This window comes from Ceratotherium simum, chromosome 17, assembly GCF_057802395.1.
Source record: "Ceratotherium simum simum isolate JZ-2026a chromosome 17, ASM5780239v1, whole genome shotgun sequence".
Taxonomy (NCBI): Eukaryota; Metazoa; Chordata; class Mammalia; order Perissodactyla; family Rhinocerotidae; genus Ceratotherium; species Ceratotherium simum.
Window position 1 is genome coordinate 42,696,688 of NC_141916.1, and position 18,933 is coordinate 42,715,620.

The window sequence follows — 18,933 nt, forward strand, 5'->3', positions numbered from 1 at the left end:
TTATGAGATAAGAACTAAATTACCATATATCAGTATAATCAAGCAAGTTTAAAATACGAAAGTCATCTAAGATGAATTGAGCTTTGCAATGCCTTTTACAATTAGAAAACTCTAAAGTATCTACTGAAAGGCAATGGTGTCAACAAATTTAATAGAATGATAATAATCATTATATTCCTAGTATTATATAAAAAGAATATTATCAAGCCAATTTTATGTTGTTTTACTAGAAAGAAAATATAATTATTCATAAATGTTTAGCTTACAGCTAAAATTATGAAAATCACAGAGAATTTTGACACTACTTTAAACAGTAGAATCAAGAGAGGAAAACATTCACTATCTTCTTGTCATATATGTATAAAAGAAAAACAAATCAAGGGTCAATTATTTTAAATATAGCAGTTCAGATCATGAAGAATGGTCACAAGTTGATAAACTGTCTCAGTTATATTAAATTGATCAATATGGCATACCTATTCCAGAAAGATTTTATAGAACTTATTTTAAAAACAAGTCAATTACCTTTTTATTTTTTATTTTCTTATCAAATATAGGGTTTGCAATTGAAATTATAATTTAACCTACTCTATGGGTATTAAAAGTTTACAACAAAAATTGTGATATATCAGACCGCAACATACATATTATTTCGATATAATATACCAGTGTCCATCTTGCAATATTTTTAACATCATGAGTAAATTTTTGAACTGTTTCCACTAATGTTAATAAAGTTCTAGAGTTTTTAATAGTAAAAGACTAAAACATCATATAGTCTAACACCCTAATATTTTTGCTCTTGGGCTATTGTGAATTAATACAAGTGAAGCATTAATAACAGTTACTGGCACCTAATATATACTTAATATGGCTAATTATCATTGAATACCTATCATGTCCCAGACTTTGGGGTATGTGGATATAGCCGTGGAAAACAAAACAAAACAAAATAATGGAAAAAATATACAAAGCTAGCATTTTGACCAACTGCTCTGAAACTCACATCTAAAACTTTTGTGTGTGGCCCCAAAATTCTAAGCATATTTGTCATATAAATTGGTAGCATATGGCATGGGCTGTGGAGACTCACTGACTGGACTCAAATCCAAGCTCCTCTGCTTCCTAGTTTTATGAATATGATCTGGGGAATGTCATGGAGCTCCCTGTGATTCAATGTCCTTATCTTTAACAGTATTTGCCACATAAAATTGCTGTGAAGATTAAATGTGATAGAAACGTTAAAGTTCTAGACATAAAATATATGCTCGATATATACTATATCAGAGTAGTGGAGTTATATGGATTTAAGAATAAACCTTAATTTACATGAAAGTGAAATGTTAGTGATTAGTGAATTGCTACCAAGGAGATGTTATTTTCTTTTAGGAATGTGCTACTTCTAAACAAGAGTAGAAATTAAAATCATACATTTTCACTTCTTCCCCTGTGTTGAAATGAAACATGATGATTTCAATTTTTTCGTCAACGTTGAGGACAATTTGAAGACTCTTAGGTTTACTAATATTGAGGGTATTAGTTGTACTTTATAATATTTCTTTGCAGAGATTTCAGATGCATAGCCTGGAGCTGTCAACACTGGCTGAGTTGGGTACCAGTTCCAAAAGGTATTTCTAAACAACTCTCTTTTGGCCTCATTATGTTATCTTCCACATAAATATGTTGCAACCTAGTGCAGCAGCTGACAGCTTTTTATGATGAAACGCCTCAGACTAGAAAAAAAGAATCCTGCACTGGAAATCTGTTATCTGATGTAAATGACAGGGTGATGGGATTTTTGCTTAAAGCTGGTAATTGGAAGTTTCTACAGATAAAAATTGCCAAAATAGCAAAGTTCACTGCATACTGTGCAATTTGGGTTTGAAGTAACTCAAGACATCATACAGGGAATAAAATTCATATCTAACAGCATCAAACTGTGTCATTAAAGCACAGTAATCCCTTTCTAGGTAGTTTTATTATATATATTATGAATATTAATCTGTCCTGATTAAACTGTGTTGATATCAACATAAACAGTCTTCAAATAGAACAAGAGTTGTGTTATTTTCCTTCCTTCAACGGTTTCCTCTTCACATTTTCTATTCCATTCACTTCCTAGTGGATTCATGGATAGTACGAATATGATAACCTTAATAAGCTTCTCATAAATGGTTTTTCCAAGAGACCAATTCATTTGTTACTATACTGAGGTTGCAGTAAGGCGTACATGTAATTGCTTCAGTCCAAATTGTTAACAGGCATTTAGATAAATATTTCATTATGTTTCAATAAATATACTCAAATGAACTTGTATTCATTAAGCCATGTAATTCCAAATTGGCAACTATCTATAAAGATGGGAATCTTGTCCTTAAAATGATCAGTTTGCTAACTGAAACCAGTTCTAAGAAAGTCTTACCTTTCGAGATAACTTTCCTGGAGCTTCCCTGTTATTCTGCAGATTAAGTTGAATAACAGATTTATCTTTCTGAAATATTTTGTGGCTCCCCAAAGAGTGATCACTGAAGGAGAGAAAAAGTGAACACAATTATTTCCCCTCATAGTACCCCCAAGGGTAAATTTTCCTGACTTTGCTTCCGTTTATTTTTGCAACTTAGTCTGGTAAAAGTTTTATATATATCCCTCATTATATATATATATATCCTCATTATATTCAGTTTTAAATGACAAGATATTACAATTATTTTCAAACGCATTAAATTAGAATATTATTAGATACGTTTAGAATGGACATAAGAAATTTTAATAAAGAATACTTTACATATTCAAAGTTAGTTTTATCCGGCCATCTCAAAGCTAAGGACAACATGCTTCTGGGAGGTCTAATTGATGCCACAAAATGTATGTGCAGGCCACTGTATTAAAAGCAGTGTGATAGAAATGTCGTAGGCTTTAGAGACAGATTTATTAGCTCCATGACCTTAGGCAAGCCAATTAAACTATCTGAAATTCAATATTTTCCTTTTTAGAGTTGTGACATTAATGTCTACGCCAAAGTGTTGACAAGCAGATTAAACACAAAAAAATATGCCTACATATTTCAGAAATTTCTAATGATGTAACTATATTTTCTTTCCTTCCGTCCTTCCTTCTTTCCTTCCTTCCTTCCTTCCTTCCTTCCTTCCTTCCTTCCTTCCTTCCTTCCTTCCTTCCTTCCTTCCCTTCTTCTCTCTCTCTCTGTAAATATTTGCTAGTCACAAATTAAGTGATGAACACAGTGAATTACTGATTTACAGCCTATTGTTCTAAATATAATCATTACATTTATTTTAAATTAAACGCTTTTACTATATGATCGCCTTTATAGCTTTAAATTTTGATATCTGTAGTGACTCTGAGATGTCATTAAAAAAGATGAAATATGTAAATATACTTTAAGGATCTTGGTTAAATACATGAAAGACTTCAGGCAAAAAAAAAAAACCCTTATATTAAAAATTGGGGGCCTTAAGGTGATATATTCACTTATCTGGAAAATGCATTAAGTATTTGGGACCACCTATTCCCAATAATGTGAGACAAATAGAGCATTACTCTGTTGATAACTGCTAAGTTCTCTGTAAATCTTTTTATTTTGACAATTGCTATTTTTAAAGAAAACCCAACACCTATCCACTCGCCAAAATGGTGAATGTTAGTATTCACATGTGTTCCGTAACCCATTCCCATTCCTCCTATTAGTCTAACCTAGATTCCTGTCTCGTTGCTATTCATAGGGCTCTTACATTGTTCCTTGAGTTATTTCTACCGCTGGTCTAGACATAAGGCATGGCCTGTGTATTCGCTGAGTTCTTGGGCTCGTAGATTCCTGCCTTCCTCCCAGGGCCATTCGCATATTCTATTACATATGCTTCAGTTCCTGTCCTTTTACCTCCCCAACCCCAACTCCTCTTTCCACACTTCTGTTCTGTTTTCCTGTTCCTATTCTGGGAACCAATTTAAGGGTAATGACCCCCCTTGCTCTCAAAGCTTCCTTTTCTCAGTGTGTTGAAGTCTGGACCCTGGACCCCAATCCAGTGAATTCAGCCTCAGATGTGGCTACTGCTTTCTTGAACTGACTTTATTTCACCCACTTGTATGTATACCCCTTACTAGGGTTGCCAGATAAAATAGAAAATGGCCAGTATATGAATTTCAGATAACAATGAATAAAATATTTTGTAGAGGTATGTCTCATGTCATATTTGATACACACTTAGACTAAAAAAATTGAGTTTTTTTCTTTTTTGTGAGGAGATCAGCCCTGTGCTAACATCTGCCAATCCTCCTGTTTTTTTGCTGAGGAAGATTGGCCCTGGGCTAACATCCATGCCCATCTTCCTCCACTATATATGGGACACCACCACAGCATGGCTTGACAAGCGGTGCGTCGGTGCGCGCCCGGGATCCGAACCGGCGAACCCCAGGCTGCCGCAGCGGAGTGCACGCACTTAACCGCTTGCGCCACCAGGCCGGCCCTGAGTTTTGTTTAAAATTCAGATTTTACTGAAGATCCTAGATTTTTATTGGCTATATCTGCCAGTTCTACCCCTTTCTAAAAGTAGGTCCTAGTTCTTCCCTTATCTTTGCCACACTGTGTGTTCCTGTATGGTGGGATCTGGGTAATTATCAGATTTGGAGTGATTATGAGATTTTTGAAAGGATTTTTTCCCCTATAATTTTTCTCTTTTTTAAAAAAAGTTACATTACAGGGATATATTCTCACGGAAAATATTTGAATTGTCCTAAACTATTCAAAACAGATAAAAATTCTCCCCTTTCTCTGTTTCCAGAATAACAATTACCAAGAGTTCATTGCACTTTTTGTGTCGGCTGAAATAAATGGCCAAGCACACATATAGTTCTGTTAAAAATGAGATTATTTTATTTTAGCAGTGTCTCTAGCCTATAGCTAAATTTCTTTTAACTCATTTCCTGAGACTTTGTCTTTTAGTCAGAAAATTTAAACTATTCCTCTCATAGCAATGCCTTCTGCTATGCTATTCTAGGCTTATATTAACCATATATATATATTTTTTATTTCTTTTTCTTTACTTGTTGGGGTCGTTTGCATCTTCTTTGAGTCTCTTCTTTCTCTATTTATCTTTAGAGTCTTGGGAGACGTAAACGTATTTTTAATCTTTCAGTGGTTACCTAATTTATTAATAAAATGTATCATAAATCTTTTCCGTTATAACCTCAATTTAATCACTATTTATACCACACTCTCAAATAAAACTTAGAGCCTACTATGACTTCAATTCAGTTCTCTCCCTTTGCCCTACAGTTGCTCAAGTAGAGATCATTTCAAATTTTAGTTCTAGATTCTGTTATCACTCACCTGGTGAAATCAAGAAAAGTAGTAGGTCAGTTGATCAAAAAAGTTAAAAGATACAAATTATAAAAAAGACAGCTATCTTAAAACATTTTATTTTTAAACTAAAAATGTTTAAATAGCCTCTCAATAGCCAAAGTTTTGGTATTAGAATAAAGAAAGCCTTTAATATAGGATGAAAGGTCTGTTCATTACAATTTTGTGTCTTCTTTCTGGCATAAACCAAACCTATAAATAATTATCTCTAATTTCCAGTTCCATTTCTTTGATAAAGAGCACATACTTGGACTAAAGGGACAACCTGAATGGAGAATTGGTTTAAGTTATTATAATTATTGTTCTAATCTTTTAAAGTTGTTTCTTCCACATTTAATTCAGCAGTAATAGTTTTTAATGATTCCTCTTTATTAATTATCTTTAAAGAATTCAACTTAAATTTTTTCATAGCAACACTAACTTTCTGTTTAGCTCTTTATACTTATTTCCTCAATCTATCTAAAATGCATTTGTTGAGTAGAGTGATATACAGCTCCAATTTTAGACATTTTTCCAACATAATAGCAGCTTCCCCAAACATCCCCCCTTAATGAGGACATCTTTTCATCTCTGACCTATTACATTTACCACATGATCAATTTTCATAAATATCCAATCTGTTTCCGGACTCTAAATATTCCATTAATCCATACATCTATTCCTGTGCCAATACTAAATTGCTTCACTTATTTAATTTTATAGCATATTTTGAAGTGTGGAAATGAGTGGAAGTCACCATTTTTAAAAATTTTATTATCTTTTTTGCACAGTTTCTCTTCCAGAACAATTTTAGAATTAGTTGCCAATGTTCAGGAGAAAATGTTAATATAGTGTTGATTTATACTTTATTTATGGAATTACAAAAGAAAAGTTGGTATTATTTTTTTTTTTTTTTTTTTTTTTGGTCAGGAAGATCAGCCCTGAGCTAACATCCAATGCCAATCCTCCTCTTTTTTGCTGAGGAAGATCGGCGCTGGGCTAACATCTGTGCCCATCTTCCTCCACTTTATATGGGATGCCGCCACAGCATGGCTTGACAAGCGGTGCGTCAGCGCGTGACTGCAATCCGAACCTGCGAACCCCAGGCCACTGAAGTGGAGCGTGTGTACTTAACCACTGCGCCATCAGGCCGGCCCCCAAGAGTTGGTATTTTTATAATACTGAATCCTCTTTTTAAGGAAAAGTATATTTCTACATGCACTGTGGTTCTCTTTTATGCCCTTAAGTGTTAGTTTTCTTCCAGGGAGGTCTTACACAGATTATGCTTTTTGAAAGGTATTTTATAGATTCTGTTCTATTAAATCAAAGACTTTTCCATGATATTTATTAGTGGAGTTTATGTGTTGATTTTGCTTGTGGAATCTTATTGTAATACCTAACAGTTTTTCAGTTGATTATTTTGGATTTTCTAAATAGAAAACTATATTCTTTTAAAATAATTATAGTTTTATCTATTGCTTTCCAATATATTTGCTTCCTTTTGTTTTCTTATCTTATTGTGATGCCTAGGATGTTTGGCACACTGTTGAATAATAGTAATGGTAGTAGACATTCTTCTCTTTTTCTTGACTTTACAGAAAATACTTCAAATGATTAACAAATAAACATGATATTTGCTGTGTGCTCCTGGTATATACTTTTATTGTTCTATTTTGTTAATGATTTTTAAAAATTATGAAGAAATTTCAAATTTTATCAAATGGGTTTTCTGCATCATTGGGTGTGAGATCATTTTGAGATCATTTTTTCCCTTGACTGTGTTAATACATTAATTACATTTATAGATTTTTCTAATGTATAGTTATCTTTACATTCTTGGGTAGATTTATGCCATTGGTAGATTTAATTTGCAAATTTTTAAGTTTTTTTTTGTATATATCAAAATTTAGATAGGCCTGTAATTTTAATGTTTTGTGTTTTCTTTATTTGTTTTAGGCATCACAATTAGGCAAGTCCTGTAAACTGCATATGCCTTTTTCTCTGTCCTGAAACAGTTTATATAATTGAGAATTATCTATTCCCTGAAGGCTTGGTGCAATTTGCCTAAAACTACATTTTCTGCTCCTCACTGCTCATTGTTCTCTTTCACTTTTATACTTCTCCTTGAGCTAATTTTGAAAATTCATCATTCCTTAGCAAATTGCCTATTTTTGTAAAGCTGTAAAATAAATGTCCCTAGCCCCTCCTGTTTTAAATATCTTCTGACATTTACCTGGGAGCTCTTTAATCCCCTTGCAATCATTTTGTCTTTCCCATGCTATCACTCTTTCTTGTTTTACCAGGTTTTTTATTAATATTTTTCCTGTTGTTTCATGAGAATTTTGGTGGGCTGGTGGGTAGATTTGCATTTTCAATCTAACGTATTAATCTAGTTCTGAATATATTTATACATAATTATCATTTTAATTATGGGAATACCATGCATAATTTTGCATGAAGAGAGATGATAAAAACTGGAAAGGAAGTACTGTTCTTGTGCAACTCGCTCATTTTGCAAATAAGGACACTGGATTCAGCAAAATAAGACCAGAGATCAGAACATAAATGTTTGGAGTAAATACAGCACACTTGAAATTTATTTACAGATTCAAGCATTCCTGCTGTAAAGTGATACATATGTTTCTTTTTATAAAAGAGGAGGCTGAGGTGTTCTTCAAATTGTGGGCTAAAAATAACAGGTCTCATGGGAAAATAGAGTTGGAGGAGACTACTCAAATCAACACAGGTGTCTAACCAGAGCACACACAAATCTTAATAAAAATACTAGCACAGTTTTAAAAAGACGCATCTAATTTCAAAAATTTAAAGAAATATTATTGTAAATAAACGGCTTTTTTTTTTTTTAATGTCTTTAGATGGGTGGAAGAGGATATGAGAAAGTTTGGATGCTGCTGAATAAAGAGAGAAGGGCAAAATGCACAACAGTTGTGGAGAATTCTGCAATAAGCATTTTCAAGACAGCCTGAAACCAAGTTGAGGAAAAAACACGTGTTGAATGAATGGTCACTAGTCGTTGTGTACAATACTGTCACCCTCAGCAGTTTCCTGTGTACTTTGCATTCAGCCACTTTTATTTAGTGGAGCAAAACATTTGTAAGCCGGAAAAATTTACGTGTATTAAGGTGACTTCTATGAATAAGCTAATTCATGTTAGAGAAACATGCGATATTGCAGAAGAGAATGTATTCCATACATTATTTTTCCAGGTATCATATTTAAAATACTAAATAGTCCTTTTTGTGTATGTTAGCAATAAAAAAAACTATTACTGTGCTAAAATTGTCACTTAAGATTAAGTCTCTGGTGTTATTTAAAGGACTACAGAGCCTTCAATAACCATCCCAGTTTCTAAGAGCTATAAACTAGTACTCATCACATTACCATTGCTCTATTTGGCAAGACCACCATTTTGATCAATTTGTCTTTGATGATGAAGAGCTGCGCTATCCAATATAGTTACCACGAGACACATGTGGCTCCTGAGCACATAAAATGTGACTAGTCTGAATTAAGATGTGCTTTAAGTGTAAAACACACAGTGAATTTTGAACACGTAGCACAAAAACAGGGATGTAAGACATCTTAATAATTTTTTATTTTGATTACCTGTTGAAATGATAATATTTTGTGTATATTGAGTTAAATAAAATACCGTATTAAAATTTATTTCCACCTGTTTCTTTTTATATAATGTGGCCAATAGAAAACTTAAAATAATTATAGCGGCCCACATTATATTTCTCTTGAACAGTGCTGGTCCAGAGAAAATGAAAGAGAAGAGAGAAAAAGAAAGTAAAACATTAAAGAATAGGAAGAAAGGTGGTAAGTAGAATTTAATGAGTAAATGGAATAAGGAAAAATAAATTTGTGTTTGAGAACTCTAGATATCAGAAAAGATAGGAAGAAAGGCTACCACACCCAGAGAAGTAGAAATGAAAACATTGCAGCTAAGATGGGGAATGTGGAGAGCAGGGTTTGAACGCTAAGAGAACAGGCCACAGTTGGTATTCCCATGCTTATAATGTGAATATTGGAATTACTTATTTCAGATTATACATACCAGGTGTTTTTCTCAATCTGGTAACATTATAAATATAGGTGCTTAGTAGTTTTATTTAATAATCATGTAAAAACCTTAAACTCTTAAGTAAACTGAATCTCTATGATACAATCAACAGTTTAGGTTTTTTCTTCATATATACTAGTAAATCAAAATTATGTACATACATTTATTTATTCTCTCAACATATATTTGATTACAGCTATGTGCTTGTTACTATCTTAGGAACTGTCATTTAAGATGAACACCAAAAGGCTGAATCCTTGCACATAATTACTTCTATTTCCTATTCATAAGTAGCTCATGTTATTTTAAAGTATTTCTATGGCAGTATGTTTATATGAAGAGAGATTAATGATCTTACCACCAAAAAATGATGTGCAAATACTTGAAATTTGTCCTATGGGCAAAAAAAGACATCCTAAATCAGGTCCAACCTACAAATATTGATTCCCATTAGCCTCGGCACTCCTTGTAAAGTCACATCTATGAACATTACTCTTTCATTGGGAAAAATACATATATTTATTTTATAGGATAACTAGGTTTAAATGTGCTCCATTCTTATATGTAGGAAGTAGTCACAAAGATATATTGTGAAATATTATAGTCATATATAGAAAAAAAGTATTTCAATTTGATTTTATAAATATTGAGAGCCAGGATTGCTGATGGCTATTAAAAATATTTCTTTAAGAAAATTCAGTAATTGGGGCCGGCCCTGTGGCTTGGTGGTTAAGTGCGCGCGCTGCGATGCTGGTGGCCCGGGTTCGGATCCCGGGTGCGCATCAAGGCACCACTTCTCCGTTCATCCTGAGGCCGAGTCCCGCATACAGCAACTAGAAGGATGTGCAGCTACGACATACAACTATCCACTGGGGCTTTGGGGGGAAAAAATAAAATAAATAAAATCTTTAAAAAAAAAAAAAAAAAAAAAAAAGAAAATTCAGTAATTAAGCTGCCTTTTACTACTTAGGTTGATCAGGAAATATAAGGTGAGTATAAGAAAATATTAAGATATTAATCATACAATAGTACTTCACAGAGTATTTTTCAAATACTTATGTGTGAGTGCAGTGCACACACATGCACACACATTCCTTTGGTGTTTGCCACTTAAAAATTTCTATGATTTCTACCGTATTTTTAGTTCTAGTAAGCTTTGTAACTGATAGAAACGCCCTGGCTTTTATGCTCAACTCGGTATTTGTTGCTGACTCAGCATAGATAAAGATCAATGATATGTTGTTTTCCTCAACCAGTGCTCCTCTAGTTTATTGTTATTTTGCTTTCAGGGGAATCATGAATAGGAAAAGTTAAATTTCATGACTTGGAGAGACAAGCATAGGTTAAATTCTAAAACTAGGGCTTACAGCCATGGGGTGGCTAATAGAGGAGGGTCATGGTTTTGAACAGAGACCCTCCATGGGGCATAAATTGACACCGACAACTACTACTCAAGGGGGATTGGACCTAAGACACCTAAACTTTTCCATTCAAATGCCGCATTTTTCTTAAGAATCCCATCCAGCGTGTATAAACGCAACCATCCCTAATTGCCTCTTCACTTGAATATGGTTGTATTCCTTTACATATATAGTACACATACTTTTTTTTTTTAATTCAAAAAAGTGAAATTGAATATACTGCAAGGAAGTTTGTTTTTTTTTAAAATCCAGAGGAAATGTTTTATAACAACTTCCAAGTTTACAATGCCCTCTCTATTAAGCTATATATTTGCAAAAGACAATTAAGTAATAGCACAACAATCTATATAAATAAAGTTAACTAAGACAGAGAGTCAATAAGAAAGAAACATAACAGTGAAGCTGGAACTTTGTATCCTTTGCAAAAATATATACTAAGCTCTAAAGAATTCTTTTTGGGGTATGGTATGTAAAATTTGTAATACAGTCACCAGCCCAGGAGATCAAAAATACAGATTTTATTCCATTTCAAAGTTTCATTATTTTTCCCACAAACCTCCAGAGGAGAAACGTTCTGTAGACTTTATTAACATAAGATTGAAATCTCACATTTAAGCCTTATTAAGGAGATATTGGCTAATTTGGAATACTATGTAATTCAAATATTCTCTAGCTAATTTCTTTACTTAAGAAAAACAGAGCACTAGGTTATATAAACCTCAATTAATTCAAAATTGGTGGCAGGGAGGCGATTTAAGAATGCTTAATTTTAGAAGTAAATAACACTTTTGAGTAACAAAAATAACTTGATAGCTGCATATTGGCTATTATAGTTTTAGGTGTAGTGAAATTAAATTATGTCTCTGCATTTAGCTCTGATTTGCCTTGTCTTCTTGGAGAAATGCAATAGCTTTGTGATTCTTTTTATCAAGTCTGTTGGTTAATGATGCTTGCGCAATCACAAAGCTCTTTAGAAAACTTGGGGCTGAAATATGCTATAATTCTTACATGTAGCTTTCAGTTATAAACAACCTTTATTTAGCATAAGCTCCTTCTTTGGGGAATTGCTTTCAAATGAAGGTATATGTAGAGTATTCACATATTAGGACATTTGTTCTAGTACAGAGTTATTGGTTAGAACCAAATGCACGTTTATGTAGGACATTATTATTATTTTAGTTAACTATTTATTAAAGACAGAAACCAAAGTTAATTTTAAAATGTTAGGAAAAGTACTTTGAAGGAGATCTAAAAACTAAATTGAAGTAACAAGATACTCTTAATGAATGCTTTATTATTGTGTGTGAGAGCTCTCAAAGTTATGACATGTTTTTCCCAGTGCTCCAAAATGGTTCTGTGATTCTATAAACGGAAGAGCGAATTTATTTAAAAGAGAAATGCACTTTTAATCTATTTATTTGCTGAAAGTAAATCTAAAAAGTTATAACAGAGTAAATTATCTAACATTGGAATCCTTAGGTTATTCTGAATGTGCTGAAAATAATCAATTTGTTCAAGTTTGCTAAATGATATCCTTAATTTCATTGAGAAGAAAAAGACTCATTTTTTTCCCCCAGGAATGTATACAACCCAGTTTTTACTGCTAATGAGTATAATATATTACCTTAAACTTTATATAATAAAACGTACTCTTTTTCTTAATGGTAATTAATCGTCTGATTTTTACTTTGAATAAAAGGCAATTCAAATTTATAATCAAATGTTTAAAGAATAAATTAATACAAATTGTCATGGGATTAGCTAAAACATTTTTTTAAAACAGAAGTTTTTGTTAAGATTATTTTAAAATTCTAATTAGATTTAATTTTTCAAGAGGACTTTCTCACTCTAATCAAAGATATTCAACATTTTCTCTATCAGGAGATGTCAGAAGAGAGAAAAAGGACTCCCAGGAAGATAGCCAGATCAAACTAATCAATGCTGGTGATGAATAAAAAGTTTGATACTGCCTTCTTAATTTAGATTTAAGAATATATATGACAATTTCAAAGTAAGATTTTTAATTGACATAGGTTTTTTTTCCTTTTTTCTTACTTTTTTTTAGTACTCTGGGTTCTAGCATTCCTTGACAAAAGGCAATTACATAATAAAGGAAAATTTCGTTTAAATCAAGGATATAAAACCTGGCTATAATTGTAAGCAATAGACCCAAGAATAATTTTCAAGATTATTCAGTTTCTCCTTATGCAGCACTTGTGGTTTACTACTGACAATACAGTCATGATTTATTCAGCAAAAGCTTTCAAGGGCAGTAAATGTTATTGTTTCACACAGCAGCTGATAAGGAAAATTGTTTTCAAGTTGAATTAGAAAGTAAGACTTATAGCAAGATTTTTGAGACAAGACATTACTTAAATCACATAGGTTAGGAGTAAGAAACAGAAAAATCTGCACTCCTAGTAAATGTTGAGCTAATAATAAGGGATAAAATTATGCAGTAGCATTATACTTCATATATTATAAATATATTTATGAAGAAAAAACTCATATGAGTTGGTTACAAGTCTAGGTGAAGAGACAACTATTGTCACTCTCTGGAAGGAAAGCAGACACACCAACACTCTAGGAAACAGTCTTTCTGTCTCCTAGGTCTTTTTTTTTTTTTGGTGAGGAAGACTAGCCCTGAGCTAACATCCGTTGCCAATCTTCCTCTTTTTGCTGAGGAAGATTAGCCCTGGGCTAACATCTGTGCCCATCTTCCTCTGTTTTATGTGGGATGCCTACCACAGCATGGCTTGATGAACTGTGCATAGGTCTGCGCCTGGGATCTGAACCTGTGAACCCTGGGCCGCCAAAGCAGAGTGTGCGAACTTAACCACTACGCCACTGGGTTGGCCCCTGTCCTCCGAGTCTTTATATCTGTGCCATATCTAATAGGAAAGAAAAAAGGTTGTAGTTCCTGTCCTCAGGCCTGCCACTGTGTAAGCCTGATGGGGTCTATCTATAGGATAAGATCATGGGAAATGGGGAAATGGGATTACCAAGGATCCTACCATGGTACTTAATTTGGGGGCTAAAGACTAGGAACATGATGGAAGATGTTAATATTTTTTGAATGAACAAGATTATTTTTATTCTTCTATTATTTTTTTACTTAATTTATTCTGACTCTAATTTGTTGGTTTAGTATTCCATACTTTATATTACTGATGACTTTGTATTAAGCTACCGTGAGCCTATTAGAAAATTGATAGTTTCTAATTCTTTAATTTACTCTTTATTTATAATATATTATGCTATTTAAAATGGTTTACAAGGCAGTTTTTGAGGAGAATACTGATAGTTAATGAAATTGTATTTGATATACTTGAAGGGAGCTGGTAAGTACATGATATCCAGGTGTAAGATGTAAGGAATCTTCTCATTTTTGAGAATAGTTATGGAGACATGACATAAAAGTGAGTTCCTGTATTTATGGAAACATTTAACAAGGAAAGGGAGAGCCAGAGAGAGAGGAAGAGAATGGAGTATTTTAATTAACAGGAAAATTTGTGATACGACATTGAGTGTTAAATGAGTTGCCATAATAATGTTCACTTATGAAAAAGGGAATTTTTGCTTGCTAGGAGTGTTAACTTTCTTAATTTTACAATATGTTACAGAGTATAATATCTTAATTGTTTTGTTGATTAAATTAAATTATTGTCTAATATACTGTTTTGGAAAAGTGTGTAAATTGTTTTTTTACAGAGTCTAAATTCTTAGGTCATAATATACCCAGGATCTAGTATCTTGCTACTTGAGATGTGAGCTGTGGATCATCAGCATCAGCATCACCCAGAAACTTGTTAGAAATGCAGAGTCTTGGGACCCACCCCCGACCAACTAAATCAGAATTTTTTTTAATAAGATCCTCAGGGGACTCATCTACACATCAAATTTTGAGAACATTGTTTTAACATATCAATATAAAAGTAATTTGTGTAGTAAAAGTGTAATTTGTGCATATCTATCTATCTATGTATCATCATATTTATTTACTTTTCCTCCCCTCTTCGGGATTTTATGTATTACTTTACTAATCTTGGTAAAGACAGGTGAGTTCAGTAAAATAGCAAAATATGACTTAAGGAGGAAGTAAAAAATAGAGCATCACAAATATACCATTAACAAAGTTATGAAAAAGAATCTTGACCATTGACATTTTACTTGTGATGACAAAAGTTTTTAGCTACTTCCTCAAAATTTGGTTCACTCATCAAGTAGTTACTTATTGTGACTGTTTTAACAGACAAATATACTAAAAAGGAGCATAATTTGTCACCCCAAAATATACCTCTTTGGCATAGGATTATTTTAAACCAGTTATTTTTAAGAAACTGCATTTTAAACTCTGAAAACTGAGTAAAAGTTACCCTTTTGTAAGAGAAATTTACATTTATAAGGGAAATCTCCATTTGTAAGATGTCTCCCTCTCTGTGAGAAGGATGACTGTGAATCTGTAGAAACTCTTATCAATGGAGAAGGCAATGAATTAAATCTGCATATCAACCTTTCCCTTATTTACTGTGCAATAATTGTGTGTTAAGGTATGCGTATGGGGAGGAAGAAGAAATTTTCCTCTTGGCTTCTAGATTCTTCTGGCTGATCTAGGAATCAAATTGAGACAGATTAATATGAGAAAATAAAATTTAATTGTGTATGTATGGAAACCCCACATATATGAGAGGGTCAGAGACCTCACATACATGAGAAGTTCAGAGACAAAAAGGTAAAATGAGGTATATATGCTATCCTGAGCTAAGGAATGGGATAGGGGCCTGAGGCTTCAGAGAGGAGGAGGGTAATTCACAGGATAAGAAGAGCAGATATTCCCTAATTAGAGGTTTGTACCGCCATACATACAGGTTGTAAAAAATTATTTGTGGTAATAACTCACATGGGCAAGGCTCTCAATTTAATTCTTTAAGGAAGAGGTAAAAGTTTCTCTTAAGCCCGCAGGGTCTCGATTGCCTTTAGCTCAAAATATTCCACATGCTAAAGTAGCTTGTGGTGTCTTGGGGACACCTATTCTGAACCCCTTCATGTATTTAAAAATAGTTTCCAAATCTATTTGGTAACTTAAAACTTTAGAGTTTTGCTAAGTTAAGTTAAATAATGGAAATTTATTGAATATCTAGATCATTTCCAAATAAGATAAAATAATGAAATGTTAATTACTGAACACTGGTTTACCAACTTGTCTTCCTATTATAGAGGAACTAAAGATATTTGGGTCTGTTTGTTAGTAAACATATCTTGTGCCACATTAAAAGATTATACTATAAAAAAGGTGTATTCTTCTAGAAATTATGAAATGTATTCATAAATCGTCCAATCTACAGAATTCTGGTGTAACAGAAAGTTCACAACTGCTTAGTTCTTAGTTTTCACTAAAAATTAAAGTTTCTAAGGGTTAAAAATTGTAATTAATATATGTGACTAAAACTATTAGAAATAATAAGAGAAAGAACTCTGTGTGCAAGGAAAATAGGATGTGTTTTTTTGGTTAGAAAATGTATGAGTTATGAAGATGCAGTTTAAGGGAAAAGAAAATAAATTGGTCCCAAAATAAAACTGTTTATTCCAGAATAAGAAAGGGGAGAATAAAGGGCAAATTAAACAGAAAATTGGGAAGAAGGAAGTCAAATTGGTCAAGTTGGTTAAAATTGAATACAATTATTATAATAGTTATAAAACTAAGCTTTAAAATCAGTAGTGTACTTATGTAAAACTAAAACTTAATTTTCTTTCATCTACTAAAAGGATAAAGTTTTCTTGGACGATTGGTCTGCTCTTGATAAGAGATTGTGAAAAGATTTTCTTAACCTTTTTTTGCCTAGAAAGCAAAGATTTTGTGTTTTATCAAAATAATTTTATCAAGTCTTTGATTGGTTTTGCTCATAACTTTGTAACCTTCTCTATTTGCCTTTGAAATCTTTTATTGTCACTTTGGTAAAATAGTTAATTAAATATTGTTTCATAATAATTGGTGATCCTATTTAGTCAAGTGTACAAATCTATCAATATTTTTGACAAACTTCCCCGAATCAAAATCTAAATGAAGTCTTTTTGACCTTGCATTAACATTGGGATTTTCCAGAACTTCTCAAAAGATTTGTTCTCTCTCCTTACTGAAAAAAAGGGAGATGTTAAACTAATTAGGCTTATTTGATATGTTAAATTATGTGGGAAGCATTGTCAAATAAGTGATGCTAAACCTTTTTGGATTATATTTATATGGATATATGTTATTAATATATGGGTTCCAAAAGTTGCATGAAACTCTTAGAAATCTGATAGGTCCTGATATGTTATCACTTATAATTCTAGTTATCATCTTGAAGTGTTGTGTGTTACAGAAATAACCAAATTGCTTTGTTAATTGCGTTATAATGAACTCTCATCAGATCTTGAACCATAGCCATTTTTAAGTCTTCTGTCATTTACTGTTATTGTTTTTACTCTGATGATTTTGCAAAAGTGTTCCTGCAAAAGTGCTTCATCTTCAAGGAGATACATGGAAAGAACTCTTGCAAGCACACGTTTCTTCTAACTTTAAGATCATAAAACTGAAGTTGGTAAAAATTTCTAGAACTAATGAAAAAACAGGCATCAAGCAGAACAAGAATTAATAACATGGGACTGAATGAACTGAGGAGGAGAATTATAATTTTTATGACTTTTTATTTGAAATATTGCTGGTTCTTTAATGTTTTGTTTTTCCAAACTTAAGGAAACTTTTTCTCTCAAGTTTACTATGACTTACAGCAATTTGATAAAGCATATCTTTGTGAACAAGGATGAAACAATTTTTCTCACTACCTGATCCCTGTGGAATTTGGAAAACTCTTAGTGAATGAGTATTCTTATTTTCATGGCAATATAGTTTTTGCAGAAGTTCAATAAGAATCTGTTCTTGTAACAGGACAAAATTGGAGACTGGTTATATTATAAAGGCTTTGACTGGAATATCAGATTCAAGAATGTGCATAGAATCAGATATGCCAAACAGTTTTAAGGAACCAAGGTTGACTTTACGGAGCCAATAAAGCCGCTGGGAAAAGCAGCCTGGTACCTTGCTTATAGAGTTCCTGAAAGCCTAACCAAGTGTAGGGGAGGAAGAACTATTCTTTTACCCTCTAGGTTCTTCTGGCTGGTCTAAGAATTAGATCCATATAAGACAGAATAACAGGAGAAAATCAAACAAAGTTTAATAACATGTATACATGGGAGAAACCCAGGAAACTGAGTAACTCACCAAAATGGTCAAAGCCACCATCTTAAATGCTGTCTTTAGATGAAGATAAAGGAGGATGTTGAGGGTAGTGGTTTTGGAATTCAAAGGGGAGAAAGGCAACTCACATGGAGATGGAAAAGCAAATGTTTGGTAAACAAATGTTTGCCATATCTTGTAAAGACAATGTGACACGGGGAAGACTTTGATCAAATGGGCCTTGTTAGGGTCCTCCCTATCTATCACACCTAGTTGATATTATACTATAGTTAGCTATGGTGTAGCTCCTTCCCGGAACAGGCCGTCTATCTTAAATTCTTTTGGGCAGTTAAGGGGAAGGTCAAAGCTTCTTTCTGAGTCTTTTTTTTCTTAAAAAAAAGCCAAAGAGACACATTTTGGAGTGGTAAATTCTGATCCCCCACACAGCCTAACCAGATGAGTAAGGAAGGTCACTTCCTGGCATATGCAAGAGATACCTGATTTCATGCACAATATAGGTCTAACTGTGGGAGCCCACTGCATCACTGCCTCCTGAAATGAGACACAACTGTTTAACTGAACTGACCTATTCTCAGGACTGAGTGACTGGTTCAAGGATATATGGAGCAATTTATCAACTTAGCTTCTGGACTGTGAAACTTCTCCTTGAAGTTTCAAAGGTAGGACCAAGGGGAGCAGAATTTGTCACCCCAATATATGGCTACTTGGGATAGGATTATTTTAAGCTGATTATTTTTAAGAAACTGCAGATACAGGAGAAGCTCTGAAAACTGAGTAAAAATTACCCTTTGGTAAGAAATGCTTACATTTATAAGGGAAATCTCCATTTGTAAGG

The 18,933-nt window shown here is 33.0% G+C and overlaps 1 protein-coding gene across 1 annotated transcript in view; it reads right to left on the minus strand.

Annotated features, from left to right (window-relative positions):
* Positions 1-18,933, minus strand: part of PIK3C2G (phosphatidylinositol-4-phosphate 3-kinase catalytic subunit type 2 gamma) — a 380,793-nt gene that overhangs the window by 310,429 nt on the left and 51,431 nt on the right. The window contains exon 6 of the mRNA XM_087442698.1: positions 2,423-2,525. Coding sequence (XP_087298824.1) covers positions 2,423-2,525 — 103 coding nt within the window. The remainder of the gene's footprint in view (positions 1-2,422; positions 2,526-18,933) is intronic.